The following is a 20,498-nucleotide window of genomic DNA, read 5'->3' as shown; positions in this document are numbered from 1 at the left end:
CGAAGATACAGAACTTAATTTTACCTGGAAAACATACTAATTCCAGAGGTGGTGTTATCTAACATGCAGAAAAAATTAAGTTAAAACGAATAAACCAAGCCAAACAAACAGAGTATAGAGCATAGTTACTCTTCCCTTTCCCATGGATCGCGTGAAGCGAGAGTGGAGATAAAATGCTGTTTCGACCTCCGGATACAGTCGCGGTCAGAGGTTAGCGTGGTCTAACCATCTTCAGTCCATAATTATCCAAAATTGCTAAATTGTTCTTTAGCCTGGATATATTAATCAATTCATGAAGGCCATGTTACCAATTTTATTTTAGTCAGTTTGCCCGTATATAAAGTGAGGCTCGAAATACCAATTCATTTTCGTAATAATCTAACTAGCATTGTTATTAATCTAATAATTTTTTAAATTCCTTTCAATGGCTTATTATTCGAAACTATCCGCGCAAAGTTTTAAACTTCGAAATATATAGATGGAACTGGGAGCCACAAAACAAATGTTCGAATTTTTATTGTCATTAAGGATAACCCATAATTTTATTAAGAATAATCACAAGCGTTTCATTCGAATGAAACGAGATGGCGACATAGTATTTGGTTTGTATCAAAACTGAAGACTCGGAACCTCTTAAGGAGGTTTTAGCACAAAAATAAGGAGATATAAGGAAATTGTTAGTTGAAATTAAGGAAAAATAAGGAGAAATTTTTCGATAAAAATCGAAATTATTCCAATATACAGCAATTAACATCGGAAGACCGCCTCAACTTTAAAATAAAACGCATTATTGTTTATTTTGACGTATCGTTTTTGTGAAGCTGTATCGTAAAATTCACTTTTATCACGATGAAAATTTGATTATTTTGGGCGCGTTTAAGGCTTGAATTAGATTCTATAGCAAAGCTTAGCTTCACCAATTATCACTCTAAGTGCGCTTCAAAATTCAAAATAAAACGCATCACTGTTTATTTTGACGTACCTATCGTTTTTGTAGGGTGGCAGTTTTCAATCAGTTTTCGATGCGACAAAATTTTTGAAATTTTAGACGTGCTTACGGCGTTAATTCTCACTTGACCCCACCCTCAAGTTTAAAAACTTGCTGGCTTAGATTTTGATCTCGTTAACTGCAAAAGCTGTTGTTTGTTATCCCGTTCGAGTTTCGAAAAAATAACAAATTGGTGAAAGTATAAAAGTATAAATTTGAAAGAAGTGGTGAGTCTAAATAAGGCTAAAACCTTGAATTGTTTGTATCAAGGACGCATGTCTGAGACAATGTTGATGGAGATGTACATGTTAAATCAAATAGTTCTACTCGAGACTCTCGAGCCGAGAGGCGGCGTGGAACCACAGAAATATATGTTAAACCGGTCATTAATTATCTAACGATTAGCCGTTGACATCTGAAGTTTAAATGTATCGAAAAATGAGAAAAATTCGATTTTGGTACTGACCACCCTGTATGTTTAGCGACTTGTATGGAGAGTTTTGTGCCGAATATTCTGACGAATTGAGATTAGGATGCCCATAGCCCGAGAATGACCAAAAATCAAGCTTATCACCCAAACTATTCTTTATCAGTGACCTATTTGCCATCGATTCCAGCAATAACATTTTGTCGACCTACCCGTTCCCACGCCTTGTTCCATAGCCAGTGTACTATTAGATTTCTTTGAGTTAAATAAATATAAAAAAAATGTTATTTTTGCCGCGCAGCGAATTTTTTTTTCTTAATTTTGATTTCCGTTGATGAAATTTGCGAAAAATAAGGAAAATAAGGATTTTTTAATAAATTAAGGAGGAATAAGGAGGTATTTATAAAAATAAGGAAAAATAAGGAAATAAGGAGGTGTGAGAGGCCTGCCCAAATGTAACAATTTTTAAGTAACAAATTCAAGTCTGTGTCAAAAGACTTTAATGTGAAAGTCTTCATCTGTCTCAGTTCATTCACTTCCCTGCTGAAAAGCTTTGAGCCCATTAAACACACTTACATAACCCGCTTCTTTCGTTGTTATTGAGTACGAATAAATAGCCGGAGACAGTGTCGACAGTACCACACGAAGTCAAATGTAATCAATTTCTATTTAAACAGCTATATTAATTTAGATTTACCTATAAAAACAATTTATTTATAAATATGCTAGTATAAAGCTCAAAATACCGTTATATAGCTCAATATAGCTAGATGCCCATATATGGGATGCTTGAAACACCCCACACTAATAACCAACCACTTCCCACTGATCAGTAACTTTGTAAGTATCACTTTTACCGATTTACATCGTTTTTACAAAAATCCAAAATGTCGGTCGACGGCCATTTTATTAGGGGGTGAAAAGTAATATGGCTGCTTAACATTCGTTAATTCCTTTCAAACAAAAAAAAGTTATGAAATTCGGTCAAAATTTACTCGAGATATTACTAAAAAAAACCACCACCTTCACTGTACGGCCGAGTAGCTGGGGATGAGCTCACTCCAACGGACCTAGCTACCGCTCAGGTGAACCGAATTTCATACACTTTTTTTTCTTGATGGGTACAGTCAATACCTATCTAGTAGAGCCAATTTGGTTGAACTGTATGCAAAAACTGCTTCAAATTCCCACACGGCACCGCAATCCCATAAGCCAATATAATCCAATATATATATATATATATATATATATATATATATATATATATATATATATATATATTAAATATATAAATATTTGTCCCAAATACAATCGCTAAACCAAACTGGTGTGCATACGTTATTTTGCACCAGCTGGTCACTAGAGGTGAGTGGGCTGCCCATAAAAGTGGGCTGCCCACACCCATGGGCATGCCCACGGGGCATTTTTAAATTTCGTGGGCATAGGGCGCAGAATGGGCACTTTTCAAAAATGTGTGAGCCTACAAACTTAAGTCTTAAGTGTAGTCAAGACTTTCCGTACGATGTAATATTCATCAAGAAATTTTAAAACGGCTTTCGCACATAAAATCGTGTTTCCAACTCATCAATTTACTAGAATTTTGCACGAACGATGTGCTGTCAACCTCAGTTTCGCCTCAGATTGACAATTTTCAAATTTTTTGCGAAAATTTCCGATGTGGGCCTTGGGCATGGGCATGCTTTTTAAAATTCTTGGGCATTGGCTGCGCCGTGGGCATGTTTTTTTTAAATTATTGGGCTTTGGGCAGGGCGAGCATAAAAATTAGGTATGCCCACTCACCTCTACTGGTCACATACAATTCCAAATGGGACCAGCTGGTGCAAAATAACGTATGCACACCAGTTCGGTTTAGCGAGTATATGTTTAATTATTTGTCACGAATATATTTTGAAATAATTTGTCACAAATAATTATATATAATTGTGACAAACAATATACCTGAAAGATTTGTGGCAAATGCAAATTTATTTGTCACAAATATAAATATATTTACAGCAAACAGTTCTTTCAAAAACTTTTTTTTTCCATGCGGGGCTAAAAATAAAGTTAAGTCTACATTCCGAGTTTTTCAACAATTCTAGTTTTAAATTCACTTCGATTATCACAGTCACGGACAATGTGTTCGTATTCATTGATCAGTCTTATCAAACGTGCAACTGGTTGATTCGACAGATAGTTCGTACCGTACCTCGGTTCCTTTAACAATTTCAAAGTCGAAGGTCGCCGATTATATTCACTCTCACTGTACACGAGCTTTGACGAAATCAAGCTGTGCTGCCTTTGAATATGTCGTATGACATCATTATGTCCACCAATTTCCTCCTCACTTCAAGATTTTGTAGCCCAACCTGTCTGCTTCGATCCTCGTATGGTGCCAATTGGAACGAAGTAGCATTTCCACGACTATACAGCAGACAGATGACAAACTGCTATTGAATCGAGTCAATGCTCTCCTTGTAAACTTCCAATGACGGGTTCCAAATTGTAGACCCAATCCCGATCTAACAATGTTCGTTGTGTCTCGATTGTGAAGTTGCCATTTGAATAGTGTTTTATGCATCCAACAATTTGCCTGCACTTCCTTGCTGTCAGCTCACAGTGTTGACCCAAATGAAACCATCTGTCGATCAAGATTCCAAGATTTTGACTTTTGTCTCTTCCCTCCAATACCGTCCACAACAGATATGTAAATGACTATTATTTTTTGTGTTGCTAGTATAAAACTGACTACGTTTCTAGGTTTTGACAAGATTGCAGACATTTTGATTAAGGCTGGAGCGAATGTAAATGCGTTGGACAATGATAAATGGACGCCTCTATTTTTCGCAGCTAGAAATGGTAACAAACATGGAAGCAAATATTCATCTATTAAATCTACCGCAAATTATTAATTATAAAAACCAAACTAAACGTTTTAAGATTCGGTGCCTGTCGCAAATTTGTTGATTCAAAATGGAGCTCAAGTCAATGTCCAAGACAAAGATGGAGATTCAATTTTAGCTATTGTCGTTGCTGAAGGTAAGTAGTTGGTATGTTTCTTTGCCGGTTGATCAAGAAGGTGTCTTTAATGTATTTTTAAGTGGAGTGTTCGGTTGTCTTCTTTTGAACACTTAAAAAGTCTGCAAAATTTCGTATAAAAATAATTGCATTTTTATTCTCGTCCGTCGTTCACAGTTATTAGGGGTATTCCCGACCCGACTTTATTTTTTTATACTCGAGTATAAAGTATAAAATATAAAATTCTGACGTTCTTTGTATAATTTTTTCTTATTTCTTAAATGACAAAAAATGCGTAGTAGGCAAATCTGTCACTTCATTTCGTTAATCAAAACAAAACAGTTTGTGTGCTCAAATTGTGTAAAGTTTTTTCATTTTATAATGCCAAAAGTTCAATCAGAAAAGCGTACCCGAGTGCGCAATAATCCAACAAAAAAGTGGACATCAGAAGAATCGTTGATGATGCTGAATTACATTGTCGATAAAAAAACGATGGAAAAATGTTTGAGGTTTGTTTCTCTTTTTTCAAATTCGTCAATCAATGTGGAACCACTCTTGACTCGAGAAATTTATACAGAAACCCACTGCCGAAATGTATTATGATAAAATGATACAAAGCCTGAAGATGGTTAACGTATCATGGAAACAAGTGAAAACCAAAATGCTGTACTTTCGAACAAAATTTGTCGAAATGAAAAAATGGTTGGAAGGTACGGGCCAAGGTGTCGACTTTGGGACAATTGAGGATTACAAACGGAAAAAATGTCCGTTTTACGATGAGCTGTATGACATTTTTGCGTCAAAAGCGAATGTGACGATACCGTATCACTTCGATAGTCTACAACGAAATGAGAGTGCAGTAATTCCCCAGAAAATGCCGGAAAAAGTTGATGACGAAGCCATGCTCGAAAACGGCCAGGAATGCGACAACAGTGCTACGTTGGGAGGCATTAACTTCGAAACGATTTCACAATCGAGAAGCATTATAATCGATCTGGACAATTTCCTACCGCAGGATGTATCGACCCCATTGACTGACAACGTCAGTTTCAATTTTACAATTATTGGCTCGGAGGAAGAAAATGGTTCAAAGGTAGGTTCCGGTGATCAATTTGGCGATGAGGCTACGAACGTACTGCAAGAACAAACCTCTGAACAGTTGGATGACGAATTTATGAACCCATTGCACGAAAAATCGGGGGAACAATCGGAAGATGATGCGACCGGATTACAAAAAGAAAACGACGAAAATGAAAACTTACAAAATGGTACACGTTTGGCCCGATTCAAACATCAACTGTCTCAACGAGCGAATGATAATCCCAAAGCAACCAACAAACTACCATCCAATGCAACGGCGGTCATTTCTGATTCACATGCGAAGAGAGTGGAAGCACTCAATGATCGAAACAAAATTGAGCTCCAACGAGCTCAAAACGAAACATCGCAGATTGAATTACAAAAAACTCGACTCAAATTTGAGGAGCGTGTGTTCAAAGAACAATTGGATAAGGATACCGCTGTTGAAAAGGAAGAAATTAAATTGAAAGAGAAGCCAGGAAAGTTTGACCTGAGAAAACAACGTTTCGAGTACAAAATGAAGAAGTTGGCATTGAAGGAGAAAGAGAAAGAAGACGAGTTTCAGCTTAAAGTAAAGGAAATGGAAAAAGCTGAAAGACTTGAGGCCAAACAAATGGAGCTCGAATATAAGTTAAAGTTGGATCTGGAAATGGCCAAGTTGACGAATCAGCCGCAATTTAACACAACAGAAATTTGAATATCCAAAGCGTTTTTGCAAGATTTATTGAAGAATAAAATTCCATTTGATTACATTTGTTCATTTAGAACTTGAAAAAGTGCAATTCTCTTCATTTGGCCGTTTTTATCCTCATTACTGTCCTCGTATGCATCGAACTCTTCTTCATGATTTGAGCGAGAGCCATCATTAATACACGTAAGGTCTTCTTCGTCGTAATGCGGTAAAAGGACATTGTGCAGAATGCAGCAAACTCTTATCCAGGTGCATACTAATTCGTGACTTTTTGCATCTCTGATACGAATGCCTAAATTTTTAAGGCTTGGGAATTTCTCTTTCATTAAGCCAAAAACATGCTCAATGCGAACGCGGTAGGTACTGAAGTATCGGTTAAAGTCCTTTCTATATTTCGCTGTCAGTTGATTCGAGTTCTTTCGGAATGGAGTTATTACCGTGCTTGACAGTTTGTACGCTGAATCTGCGGCGATCCATTGTGGTTCAGTAATATAGGCGGCTGCGTTGGTAGCAATAGAACAGTTGTTAAAAATTCGCGCATCGTGCACACTACCCGGGTACCCAATATCAATATGTCTCAGCCTTTTCTTATAGTCGCACGTTCCTTGTAACTTCACAGAGTACACCTTACTTTTGGATAAGTAAACGCCCCATCCAATGAAGGTCTTTCAGCCAGTTCTATTTCGCAGCCATCGGTATATAAAATACAATGTGGTAATTCGTGTATAGTCTCGTCAACGATATTGAGTCGCTCTTCAGCGGATGGCCAGGTCAAATACGTTTGTTCGAGTGATAAAATTGCTTTGAATACTCGTTGCGTGACTCTATCAATCGTACCGCCATCGCCGACGCCAAACAGACATGAGATTTTGAAGATTGTTGATCCATCACCGTTCGACCCCAATCTGTACAGAGTTAGTTAGTGCTAATTGAAAAGCGACAGTGAATTGTTTATCTGAGTTTTGCCCGTTAAAGCATTCATGATCGCTTATTAGGTTTAAAATTATTTCGAATTGACTTCGTGTACAGCGAACCAAATGTCTGAATCTCTTTGCATCATATAATGGAAACGTTGATTCATACCAAGACAAGTTTTTCGGTACAACCGATACATATGAGTATCGAAACATTTTGATGGTATTCAAATCATGAAGAAGGTCGTCCACCACATCATCGACTTCGTCATCTAAAAATTAAAGTTATTGCTTGCACTCAATAATATTGGAAGAAATGGTAACGCTCTAATTACCAGAAGGATTCATATAGTTTAATTCAACTGCTGCGTTCCCTATTAAAATTTCACTTAGTTTTTTGACTTCAGACATTTTATCTCTTTAAAATTTGTTCACAAATCGAATTAGGTGCGCACACAAACTGTATTGTTTTGATTAACGAAATGAAGTGACAGATTTGCCTACTAAGCATTTTTTGTCATTTAAGAAATAAGAAAAAATTATACAAAGAACGTCAGAATTTTATACTTTATACTCGAGTATAAAAAAATAAAGTCGGGTCGGGAATACTCCTAATGTATAAAATAGTGATGAAAAATGAAATTATTATTTTCATCGTTTAGATAGTGAGAGATATAATTTTGCTGAGTTTTTGCTGAATAATGGAGCAGATCCGAACCTTGCTAATGAAAAGAAAATGGTTCCATTGCATGCAGCAGTAACAAATGGTAATCTAGACTTTTTTTTAAATTGCATAAGATTATTAATGTTACGATCGGTCAACTTCTTGTTTCATTCAAAAAGAAACAGGAAATGCCAAGATTGTTGAGCTATTGATTCAGAAGGGAGCAAATGTGAACTTTGAGGACGAGGATCAGACGACACCATTACATTTTGCCGCCAATAATGGTAATTTCCGAAATGACTATTTGAGTTAAGCAGCATTAACAGAAAATATGTAAAAACGTACCGTTATATGAATGAATGAAGTTTACAGAGTTCCAACGACTTCGAACGCCTCCTAATTTTAGGATTTTAGGAGGTTTCTTAGAAAATTTTAGGAGACTTTTAGGAGGTTTTTCAACTAATTTTGGGATAATTTTAGGATGACATGACATACGGTATTTTAGAACATTTTAATGTGTAAAAGAATTCAACTGAGAACGTCGACCTTCGAAAATTACCAAAACAAACGTTTTACAAACTTCGTTCTTCATTCAAGGCTTCTCTATAAGCGCAATTTTTAACGTTTCAATCTGGCAACTAACTAACTCGAAATACCAAAATTGTTTCTAAAAGAGTACTCATAAATGAGCCTAGCACGGGATTCCGTAAAGTAAAGGTTGAGTTAATACTCGAACAAATTCACTATTTCGTTATATACGGGTTCTTTGGGCAACTCGTCAGCCAATGGTAAGCAAACTCAGAAAATTCCCACATACGCACCATATCTTCCACTGCAGATCAAACGAACGGTATGCAAGTATACAGAAAACTTTATGACAATTTTTGGTATTTAATTATCTATTTTGTTTAATTTTTAGACACGTACGAAGTACTGGGGTCTTATTGGTTTACGCATACGTTTGCAACACGTCGAATTGGACTCCCTGAGTAAGGGGAAACCTATTGTGGTTGTCCAAAGATGCCAAATCAGTGAAAAAAATGTCTGTCTGTCTGTCTGTCCGTCCGTCTGTCTATCCGTTCTCTAACTTGAGTAAAACACATCTGATTTCTAAAATTCTTTTTTTTCCCGTTTGGTATTTTCAAAAGACAGGCTAAGTTCGAAGATGGGTGATTTCGGATCGACCTCTCCGGAGCTGGGGCCCAATAAGTGCCCAAGTGTTTTTCGACGATATCTCCAAACATTTAAGCACTACACTTGTCAGTGATACGTCAAATGAAAGGTTTTTACAATACCGATCGACAAAGAAAAAAGTTTATGGAAATCTGATGACCGACTCGTGAGTTAGACCCCTTGTGTGAAACTGGCACAGGGCGGCAAGCAGTTTTTGCTTGTAGATCGGCCACATTTGAACATATTTCGTCTGTTTTAGCTTTATTAGATAGGTATTGACCGTACCAATCAGGGAAAAAAAGTTTATTAAATTATGTTCTCCGGAGCGTGAGCTAGGTCTCTTGGAGTGAGCTCTTATCTGGCTACTCGGCCGTACAGTGAACGTGGAGTATTTTGTCAATATCTCGAGTAAATTTTGACAGAATTTCATGATTTTTTTTTGTTTGAAAGGTATTAACGAATGTAAAGCGTCGGTGAAATTTCCGGTCTCCTAACAAAATGGCTGCCGGTGGCCATTTTGGATTTTAATAAAAGTGATATCTTGGGAAAAATGGTACTTAGAGAGTTTCTGTTAACATGGAAATAATTTGTTATGTGTGTGGGGTGTTTCAGGCATTCCATATATGAACATCAATATATATATATATATATATATATATATATATTCACCTATATTGAGCTTTATACAGACATATAGAGCTATATAATAGCATATTCATCTGTGAAATGTTTATTTATAGGAAAATATAGGTAAATATAGCGGAATATAGCTGTTTAAATAGGAATTTATGAAAGTTGACTTCGTACGGGGCTGTCTATATTGCCTCCGGAAATTTATTTGTATATGATAACAAGGCAAAGAAAGATAATGTAAGTGATTTTAAAGGGCGAATAGCTTTTCAGAGAGAATGAAGTAAAAGAAATAGAGTTTCACAGTAAAGGCTTTTGACACGAATAGGTGTTTAGTACGGATCGGCGTTAGCTATGTTTTAGTACCAAATTCAAGTCTGTGTCAAAAGACTTTAATGTTAAAGTCTTCGGCTGTCTGAGTTCATTCACTTCCCTGCTGAAAAGCTGTGAGCCCATTAAAATCGCTTACATAACCCACCCTTTTCGTTGTTATTGAGTACGAATAAATAGCGGAGCCAATGTCGACAGCACCACGCGAAGTCAAATGTAATCAATTTCTATTTAGTTTATATTTACCAATAAAAAACAATTTACTGATAAATATGCTAGTATATAGCTCAAAATACCTCTCTATACCGTTATATGGCTCTCCTACAAAATCCGGAGAACTAAAATCCGGAATTACAAAATCCAGACAAAAAAATCCGGAGGCTTCAAAATCCGGAAGCCTCAGAATCCGGAAACCTCAAAATCTGGATGCTTCAAAATACCGAATTACAAAATCCAGGTTAAATTTGGTGCAAAAGCACATGTGCCTGCACCGAATCGGTACAAAGATCAGGATGGAAGGAAAAAGCTGTACCGAGAAGGTAATACTCCTTTCTTAAAAGAAATGGCAGCTGTAACGACTAGACAACAATCAAGATGGAAGGAAAAAGCTGTACCGTGTGGTACAACTCCTTTCTTTAGAGAAATAAAAGCTGTACCAACTAGGTACAACAATCAGGATGGAAGGAAAAAGCTGTATCTAGAAGGTAGAAATTTATAGAAATAGAATAAGTCCATATAGTTGTGACAAGTATAAAAGTTGGACCTAATTCATCATAAAAAATCTGTACTAAGCTAACTTTTCAGACACATCAAAAACACCCGGACAAAGTGTCATTGAACCTTCAAGGGGGGATTCTCCCCCCTTGGCCCCCCTCAGCGGGGGCTGCCGCCCCTCGAACCCGCTTTTTTATTTTTCCATTTATTTCAGGGCCTGCGGCGCTGATTTCATCCATTAACTACTAAACCAAACCTAGCAATTAAAGAATATATTTCAAGAATAACCAGAAGCAACCTTTTATATTTTCACACTTGAAATTACAATATTTAATTGTCAATGCAACTGTGTCAATTACAGTTGGTAGCGTCCATATTTTATGTCTTTTCTGTATTTATTTTGCTTATCCCTTCTGTCAACTTTTGACAGCATTTCACGTTTTATTACGTTTTCTTTTCCTGCAGCGAAAACCATATCTCAGCAAAAACAATCTATAATTTTTATCAAACAAATATCCAGAAATGACGGGTCCTACTCAGGTGGATGAGGATTTACAGTTTTGGACGCCATTTTTTAGAACTTTTTCGCAAAATTTCCAAGGTCGAAATAGCTCTCTCTTTGCTCAACAGTTATACTATCAAAATGATCTCTACGTGAAGATGGAAGAGTGAAAGTTCTGTAAAAGATTGTTGAATGGTATCCGTAAGTCTAGAGTATACACCGAATTAAATCCCTATGTACATTGACAAATGTGATTCTAAAAAATTGCAATAATTGCAACAATAGGAACAAGGTCGTTGAAAATGTCAATCGTCATCCACAGAGAAACAACACAACCTCGCATTTACGTTTTACTCTCGTTCGTTTTCGTCTTTTTAAAACTCTTTTTTTACTATACTATAGGATGGAACAAACCTATGGAAAGTGTGTATTATTTGCCTCCGACGACTTTTGAATTTACACTGCCACTGTGCCAATTATGTGACACTGCAGTTTCAATACTATCACTAATAGCAGCTTTCAGAATTTTACAAAGTTCCAACATCTTCGCCAAGCTAACATCTTCGTCAAAGTTATCCGGAAAAAATCCGGACGAAATCCGTAAAGTTTAACATCGATCAGGATTTTGAAGCTTCCTGATTTTGAAGTTTCCAGATTATGAGGCTTCCGGATTTTGAGGTTTCCGGATTTTTTTGTCTGGATTTTGTAATTCCGGATTTTAACTCTCCGGATTTTGTACGATTACCCTAGTGGATAGATAACAAATTGCTTTTGAATTGATTCAATGTCATCCTTGTAAACTTCCAATGACGGGTTCCAGATTGTAGACTAAGGCCTGCAACAGGTCGAACGATGCGGAGCCTGAAATTGGCTGATTAGATCAGGTCAGGTCAGGTTCATGTTGCTTCGAATGAAATGACCTGACCTGACCTTACTTTCAGGTCAAACTCAGGTTCAGGTGACCTGCTTCAGGTTGATCCGCCCTGATGCCGAGCCCTATGTAGACGCATTTTCCAATCTCGATGTAACGTATGCCGCATACAATGTTGATTGTGTCTCGATTGTGAAGTTGCCATTTGAGTAGTGTTTTATGCATCCAAGAATTTGGCTGCACTTCCTTGCTGTCAGCTCACAGTGTTGACCCAAATTAAACCATCTGTCGATCAATATTCCAAGATTTTGACTTTTGTCTCTTTCCTCCAATACATGTTTGCTCATTGTACACGTTGTGTCGATGAAGGATGTATTTTCTCGATAAATGCTGAAAACTCAGCACTTTTCGGTGTTGAAGCACAAACGACGAAAAACGTCGAATTATGATCGTAAGGCACAAAATAGCCATTTGTGTACCTGTTTTGAACGATTGATTTTAGGCAATTTCGCGGCCTACAAGCGAAAGTGTCTGAAATCAACTGTCCCAAACAGGTACACATGTGTCGATAATATCTACTCGACATCGGTTAAAACAGCCGTTGAAAAGTGAAAACTAACATGTTTTTTGTTTTTGGACTAGTTTTGGGTTGAATTGTGGAACAAAAATACTTAATTTAATGAACAACAGTGGCGCTAGTTGTCCAGCAAAATTTTTATTCCATAAAATTCTGACACTTTTGATTCGGGATGCTCACATTCGCACCATAAAAAATTCAAACGAGCAGTTAACAAAATCGAGAACATAAATGTACACATTTTTCGCGATGCTGACCCTTCCCAAGAATTGTTGACATTGTGTCTTGAAATACAAACAATATCCTCATATTTATTTCTGAAATTTAAAGTAAAATTGTGAAATCTTGATGCATTGGAATTGAAGCTGCTGGTCACATTTTTATATCAACCAGCAAAAACAGCACTAAGCCGCCTCAGAGAGTCCCATTCTGAGGCTGTTAGTACACTTAAACCGTCTGAATCTGGACTATCGTATGCGCAAGTGACAAAAAACATAAATGAAAGCAAATCGTCTAAAGTCACACAAAACACAAATGAACCACCAATCAATGACTTGATGAAAATACTCACCGATATCAACAACAATATCGGCCAGTTATCAAACAGATTGGTAAAACTGGAAAAACTCTATCTACCAAAAAAAAAATCGAACGTGACCCAAAAAAAAATAACATAGCTAACGCCGACCCGTACGAAACACCTATTCGTATCAAAAGCATTTATTGTGAAACTCTTCATTTCTCTTACTTCATTTTCTTCTCTGCTGAAACACATAAATTTTCGAAATTTCCTTAACACTTTTAGCCGTTCACAAAAATATTTGGCTATACACAATGTTTAACGCACTTAAAAATCGCGAATAATGCACACATTTTAGCAGAAATTTTCTCACATCACAACCGAATCTAATTGACACAAAAATAATGAATGCGCGAACAATAGGTTTGTTCCAAGTAACTGTAAACACAAACTTTGACAACCCGAACAACGACAATTTCATCCACAGCAACGTCGCTTACGTGATATTTCATACAAATCGAGCAACGTCGCCTACGCGATTTTCACAGAGATATTATTGAGGTTATGGTTCTATGGATGAAATTTGACAATTCATATGGCCTTGGAACAAACCTATACTACGCGAACAGTGGTTCTGACATTTGAATTTTGGCTGCTCATTCACGCCGTAAGTGTGCCTAAAATTTGAATTTCAAGTGAACGATTCGATGAAAAAGTGAACCGAAAAGTAAATTTCAACGCTTTCTTGTATGAAAATGACGCTGCGTTAGAAAGTATTACGCACTTTCCATTTTGAATTTCGACCGCACTTACGGCGTGAATTACCGTACCATTTAAAAATGTGACCAGCAGCTTCAATTCCAATGCATCAAGATTTCACAATTTTACTTTAAATTTCAGAAATAAATATGAGGATATTGTTTGTATTTCAAGACACAATGTGAACAATTCTTGGGAAGGGTCAGCATCGCGAAAAATGTGTACATTTATGTTCTCGATTTTGTTAACTGCTCGTTTGAATTTTTTATGGTGCGAATATGAGCATCCCGAATCAAAAGTGTCAGAATTTTATTGAATAAAAACTTTGCTGGACAACTAGCGCCACTGTTGTTCATTAAATTAAGTATTTTTGTCCCACAATTTTCACTTTTCAACGACTGTACATACACGCAAAAAACATATTACCATTTCGTTGCCAAAAAGGTGACATTTAATTTTTATCACTCGATCTACGAAAGTTATAATTTTCAGTTCTCGAACGAGATGTGAAAGTCAAAAAATGCAGGTTATGTGTTTATAGACATTTTGTAGTTGTTTTTTGTTTGCAATCGGTGTAATTTGAAAATTTGAATATACCCCCTTAAATTTTAGCTTATTTTGAGTAAACTTATCAGTAGATAATGTATTTTTGTTACTTCACACACCTGAAATTACAATTTTCGTAGTTCTCGTGATAAAAAGTTATTTGGATCACACTGAACGACATAAAGAAATTGTGCGATTGCGGCCCTTGCCTTCGGCGTGGGCAGCACCCCTCGCACACGGTTGAATTTCTTTACTTTCGTCTCTTGTGATCCAAATAACCATTATTTTTTGTGTTGCTAGTATAAAACTGACTACGTTTCTAGGTTTTGACAAGATTGCAGACATTTTGATTAAGGCTGGAGCGAATGTAAATGCGTTGAACAATGATAAACGGACGCCTCTATTTTTCGCAGCTAACAATGGTATTTCTGAAAAAAAAAAAATCATCTACTAAATCTACCGAAAATTATTAATTATAAAAACTAAATGTTTTTAGATTCGGTGCCTGTCGCAAATTTGTTGATTCAAAATGGAGCTCAAGTCAATGCCCAAGACAAAGCAGCAGATTCAATTTTAGCTGTTGTCGTTGGAGAAGGTAAGTGTTTTATTTTTGGATTTTTAATGGAAGTGTCCGGTTGTCTTCTTTTAAACACTTCAGGACCGTAGCCAGACTCTAAAGTCAGGAGAAAAAATGAAACCTCCAGTGGGGCGCCGCCACCCCCTGCACCCTAGCTGGATTAGGCCCTGAAACACTTAGAAAGTCTGCAAAATTTCGTATAATAGTACATTACGTCCGAGGTCCCTTCGGGTCGGGCCATAACGTCCCCATTCGTCAAAATAAAAATTTGGAACCTCGGATGTACTTCTGGTCGGTAAATACGAAAAATGTACTCAAAAAATTGCATTTACCGACCAGAAGCACTTTGCATTTTTATTCTCGTCCGTCGTTTATAGTTAATGTGTAAAATAGTGATAAATGAAATTATTATTTTCATCGTTTAGATAGTGAGAGATATAATTTTGCTGAATTTTTGCTGAATAACGGAGCAGATCCGAACCTTGCTAATGAAAAGAAAAAGGTCCCATTGCATTCCGCAGCAAGACATGGTAAACTAGAGTTTTCTTTAACGTGCACAAAATTATTAATGATACGATCGGTTGTTTCATTCAAAAACAAACAGGATATGCCAAGATTGTTGAGCTATTGATTCAGAAGGGCGCAAATGTAAACTTTGAGGACAAGGATAATATGGCACCAATACATTTTGCCGCCTATAAAGGTAATTCCCAAAAATAATATTTGATTTAAACAGCATTAATTATTTTTCTCAAGGTGGTACCCGGGAGATCATAGAATTATTGGTGGACAATGGTGCAGATGTCAACCATGCAGACAAAGATGGAGATACAGCATTAAATATAGCAATTAAGGAGCGCAACACTGTGGTCGCTGATGCATTAATCGCAATAGGAGCGGATGTCAATCGAGCAGAAAAACCTGGAGTATTGCCTTTACATATAGCCGCCAAAAATGGTAATTTCATTGATAAAAAATTTCAAATGATACTTGTACAAATCTTTATTTGTCATAATGCAATTGTTGATAGAAAAGGGAGCAACTTTGCAAGGCACCGATAACGTTAATGACACGTTTCTGTACTATGCCGCTGATAATGGCAAATATTTCGCTGCAAATGCACTCATCAGAGCGGGTGCCGATGTAAATTCTGTGAACAACGATGAAAATGAAAATGACTAAAGATTCGGGTAATTCCGCCTTCAATTGGAACTATGAATTGCTCTCTAACGTTTGAACAATTTTTTCAGGACACTTACGGGTTGCCAGATTTTTACGAGGTAATGGGGGCCATGTTTAGAGAGTTCTACAATTGACGAAAAGAAAGTTTCTCCTTTTAGCTAGTCTTCGAAAAATAAACTGTTTTTTCGTTGATTTTCAATAAAATATCATTTTATTTTGGGTAATATGCGTTCTCTTTGATTTTGTATGTAATCTGCGTGACTTCCACTGCAGTCATACAGTCAGTGCTATAATGCCATTGCGTTCCGGTGCTCTATACAGAATAAATAACTCAATGACCGTTAGAAGTTCTGTTCTGGTGCCTGTATTTCAGCGCTTTTGTTTTGGTTTTGTTTACACGTACTTATTATTTATTTGGCGTATGGATTCTCAACATAAATTTGAAACAGACGTTTGAATTGAATAAATAAAATAAAAAAAAGGATCACAAAAGTATCAAACAGTTCAAAGAGCTGCCAGTCAAATTTAGTATCAGGCAAAAACACTCAAAGAGTAAAAGTGACGCAAATTTCATACTTCCAAAACAACTGATATCGCTGTAGGTGACGCATTCTGCGCTTGTACGCAAAAAATGTCAAAGCAAAAATTTGGCCAAAAAAATTCTAGAAGAAAAATTTACCAAAGAAAATTTGCGTCACAAAGTGGCAGATGATTCACCTATTTCTCATTTGCACATTTTTTCAGGACGTATTTTTTCATATTTTAACTATTTTCTTAACAGTACTTTCCTCAACATCTGCCACTTGTGACGTAATTTTTTTTTTGCGTACAAGCGCAGGATGCGTACCCTACAGCGATATCAGTTGTTTTGTAAGTATGCCCAGGGACTTGCGTCACTTTTACTCTTTGAGTGTTTTTGACTGATATCAGTTGCTTTGGAAGTTTGGTTTGATTTTCTGTTATGTATGGCTTTTACAAACTGTAACATTACAGACTGTCGATACCTTTTGTAAACTGTGGAGTTACAGACTGTTGCTGCCTATTACAAACTGCGATTTTACAGACTCTTGCTCGCCTTTACAATAGGTAAATCTCAAAATCATTTCTCATCAATGTGAAGGCACCACGAGTCTTCGAATAGCATTAATATTGTCTATTCTCAGTTGACTGTGAATTGCATCAATATTGACTATTGACAGTTGACTATTCGCAGTGTTCGTTAAATTAGGAATATTTGATTTTGCCTTTGCCGTACCCTACACTAATTGGTGCACCGAGATGCAGCAAGCTGTAGCAAGATGCAGCAAGGTGAAATAATGTAAATAGATTATCTCCAAAGTTGTTTTAAACGTGATCCACGATGCGAAACATCAGCCACGGTAATGACGCCTGTTTGTTAAATTAGGAATATTTAATTCTGCCTTTTATAAAGAGTAACTGGTGCACCGAGATGCAGCAAGGTGTAGCAAGATGCAGCAAGATGCGGCAAGATGTAGCAAAATGCAGCGATGTCTCTAAGATCATCCGTCCTTTATAGCCCATTTTCGAAATTAACCTCAGGAATTTAATTACTTTTTGAATATCTCTAAGATCACCAGTCTCTTATAGTTCATCTTCGAACTTAACCTGAGGCATTTAATTCCTCGTCGATTAAAAAAAAGTTTTTGGAAATCCGTTTAGAATTACTCAAGTTATCGTGGCATAAAGTGCGACAAACATTTTATCACATCTGGCACTTGTCACTATCAGTCTCGGCAAGCCTCGACTTCTTCGTGACAAGTGTGTAATATATATTATGTATTTAAGGTTTTTGGTCATACATTCCATGTATTTTCAATCATAGTAGTGAACATTTTGTGACAAACATTTTAGAGTGTTTATCATTCGTAAGACCCCTGACTTTCAGTCAAGGGAATTAAATGCATTTGAAACCTAAAAAAATATGCTTGTTTTCACTAGGTTTATTACACAAGCCACTACGGGAAACAAAAGCATGTATCTATTTCTTTATTTATTTATTTACTCGTATAGGACATTCACAACATATTAACAAAATTTACAAAATTTACAAGATTTGAGTCAGTTGGTCATATCTCAAGAACACTATCGATCACAAATTTACGTCTAAGTCATTTATATATTTACACGAATCATCGTTGATAGAGAAAAAGTCTGTGAACTCACCACTGTATTTACGTTTTGGGCAGTCTTTCACTATGTGGTGAATCGTCTGAACTCCATGCCCACAGTCGCAACATTCCGAAATGCCTGGATCCCATTTGTGGAGCATTGCATTGCATCCACCGTGGTTGGATCGAATGCGGTTTAGTTGAGACAAGACCGGACGTGGCAGATCGAGTCCAGGAAGCATGACAGTGGGGTCTGTGACCAGTTCCGAATTCACAAGGCTAATTTCGTTCCATTGATTTTTCCAGTCGTCGATCATGTTGTAGTGTTCGTGGTCGAATTCGTTCATTTTCGTCCAAAATTGTATCCTTGACATTAATCTTACTTCCGTTCTGTCTCTATTTCTTTTAAGAGGCATAACTGTTCCTCCTAAGACACACTCCAACATGATTCTTCTTAACAATTGATACTTGCTCCATCCAACGATCACAACTCAAAACAACTAGGAAATTCGGAAAAGCGCAATAATTTAAATTTGAACACAAAAATTTTGACTAAAATATGTAGATTTTCTGTCACTTATTTGCTGAAATCAACTTCTACAATGTATGCACTGGTAATCAGCGTATAATAAAGGCTGAAATCGTTTAAATTATCAAAAATTGATTTTATTATTTAGATAAAAAATTTGGCTGCCCAGCCCATATGTCCCCTTTACTGAAAGTAGCATTTTAATGGAAATGACATCATTTTTGCAATCATTTTTCGGAAATGATTCGATTTAGAGTGACGCCATTTGTGAAATTTAAAGATTTATTTTAAAAATTGGTGACCGCAATTCCAACAGAATCTGTGGCAGTTTTTCATATAATACGCTCTTGTGTTGTGATATTTTTGGTGTTGTCAGGAAAGTGAGCAGTTTTGTGAAAATTTTAGCTCAAAACAGAGGTACTTTAATTTCATTATTTTATTAAAATTTTATTAATTTCAGGAAAATGTAAGACCGCAATTCCAACGACGAAAGTCCATATTACCTTTCTGAAGCATATTCGAATCATTTCATATGACTTCCTAAGAGATACATCGACAGTTTTCGGGTCGTTTTTTCGGGTTTTGTGGTATGAAAAAGTACCGGTGCCTCTTAACAATTGATTAGGATTTGATTTGAAACATTTTATATAACAAAAGATTACAAAAAACCAAGGAACCAGACTGACGGTTCTAACAAATTTGTGTCAAATTTAACACTTTTTGAGTGACGAGGGGGTGTCGAAAATTCCGTAAAATAGCGTGACGTTATAAGTTTTTTTCCAAATAACTGTAAACCCGAACTTTGACAATACGAACGCCGACGATTCCATCCACTGAGATGAACATAACCTAAACGTCAACCAATTTCTTTGAAATTTTTTCGTTAAAATTTTCGTCAACCTGAAAGTTGAGGTTAAGTTGCCTTCTATGGATGAAATTTGACATTTCGAAATGACCTTGGAACAAACCTATATGTGAACAGACCATAAGGGTTCACAGGCATATGAGAATCCAATATTGCCGTCAACTTCGGCGAGTTCACCTCGAAGTTCACTCTGGCCTTCAGCACATCATACAAAAAAAAACACGTGCGTTCCTCCTCCTAGTGAACATCCGCTCAAGACACAAAACCCTGGTAACCCATACAGCGTGATAAAATGAAGTAATATGACTCTCTGGACAGTGGTACAAGAATTTAGAAGTGGAGCCGCATCTTGGAGATGTTTGATGAGATTGGAAACTACAATGACCATCATCGACACTCGTGTGTTTGTGTGATGAGAAGGGGTAAGTATAAAAAGACCACGCATTTTTTTTATTTAATATAATAAATTCTTATGCTTTTTTTAATTTTATTCACAAGTTCATTCATTATGGTTTGCGATAAAGGAACAAAATTAACAGTTTTTTTTTGTTTTTGTTTTGGTTTTTTTTTTATAGAAAATCTATAAATGAACTACGATTTCTGTTACATTTTTACAAACTTGCAGTTTCCTTTTGCCGTTTCAAATACAATTTTACAATGTGGAATACCTTGGCACTCGGTATTTTAGTATGGTTTTTCCTTCGTTATTTTTAAATAATCATTTTTGTTTCATTATTTAATAATTTGTTAATATAACGTTTTTATTGATTTTTCTTTTTTCATTTCTTTTTAAGTGTCTAAATTGCTATGTT

The 20,498-nt window shown here is 36.3% G+C and overlaps 1 protein-coding gene across 1 annotated transcript in view; it reads left to right on the top strand.

Annotated features, from left to right (window-relative positions):
- Positions 1-16,301, top strand: part of LOC119072125 (serine/threonine-protein phosphatase 6 regulatory ankyrin repeat subunit B-like) — a 58,999-nt gene extending 42,698 nt beyond the window's left edge. The window contains exons 24-34 of the mRNA XM_037177265.1: positions 4,176-4,274; positions 4,356-4,454; positions 5,240-6,170; positions 7,785-7,885; positions 7,962-8,066; positions 14,901-14,999; positions 15,407-15,511; positions 15,586-15,684; positions 15,738-15,938; positions 16,012-16,171; positions 16,232-16,301. Of these exons, the coding sequence (XP_037033160.1) occupies positions 4,176-4,274; positions 4,356-4,454; positions 5,240-6,170; positions 7,785-7,885; positions 7,962-8,066; positions 14,901-14,999; positions 15,407-15,511; positions 15,586-15,684; positions 15,738-15,938; positions 16,012-16,163 (1,991 nt within the window). The 3' untranslated portion in view covers positions 16,164-16,171; positions 16,232-16,301. The remainder of the gene's footprint in view (positions 1-4,175; positions 4,275-4,355; positions 4,455-5,239; positions 6,171-7,784; positions 7,886-7,961; positions 8,067-14,900; positions 15,000-15,406; positions 15,512-15,585; positions 15,685-15,737; positions 15,939-16,011; positions 16,172-16,231) is intronic.
- Positions 16,302-20,498: the final 4,197 nt, after the last annotated feature.

Source organism: Bradysia coprophila, assembly GCF_014529535.1.
Source record: "Bradysia coprophila strain Holo2 chromosome IV unlocalized genomic scaffold, BU_Bcop_v1 contig_81, whole genome shotgun sequence".
In the NCBI taxonomy this organism is placed as follows: Eukaryota; Metazoa; Arthropoda; class Insecta; order Diptera; family Sciaridae; genus Bradysia; species Bradysia coprophila.
Note: the sequence above shows the minus strand (reverse complement) of the source record. Positions and strands in the feature narration are given on the sequence as shown.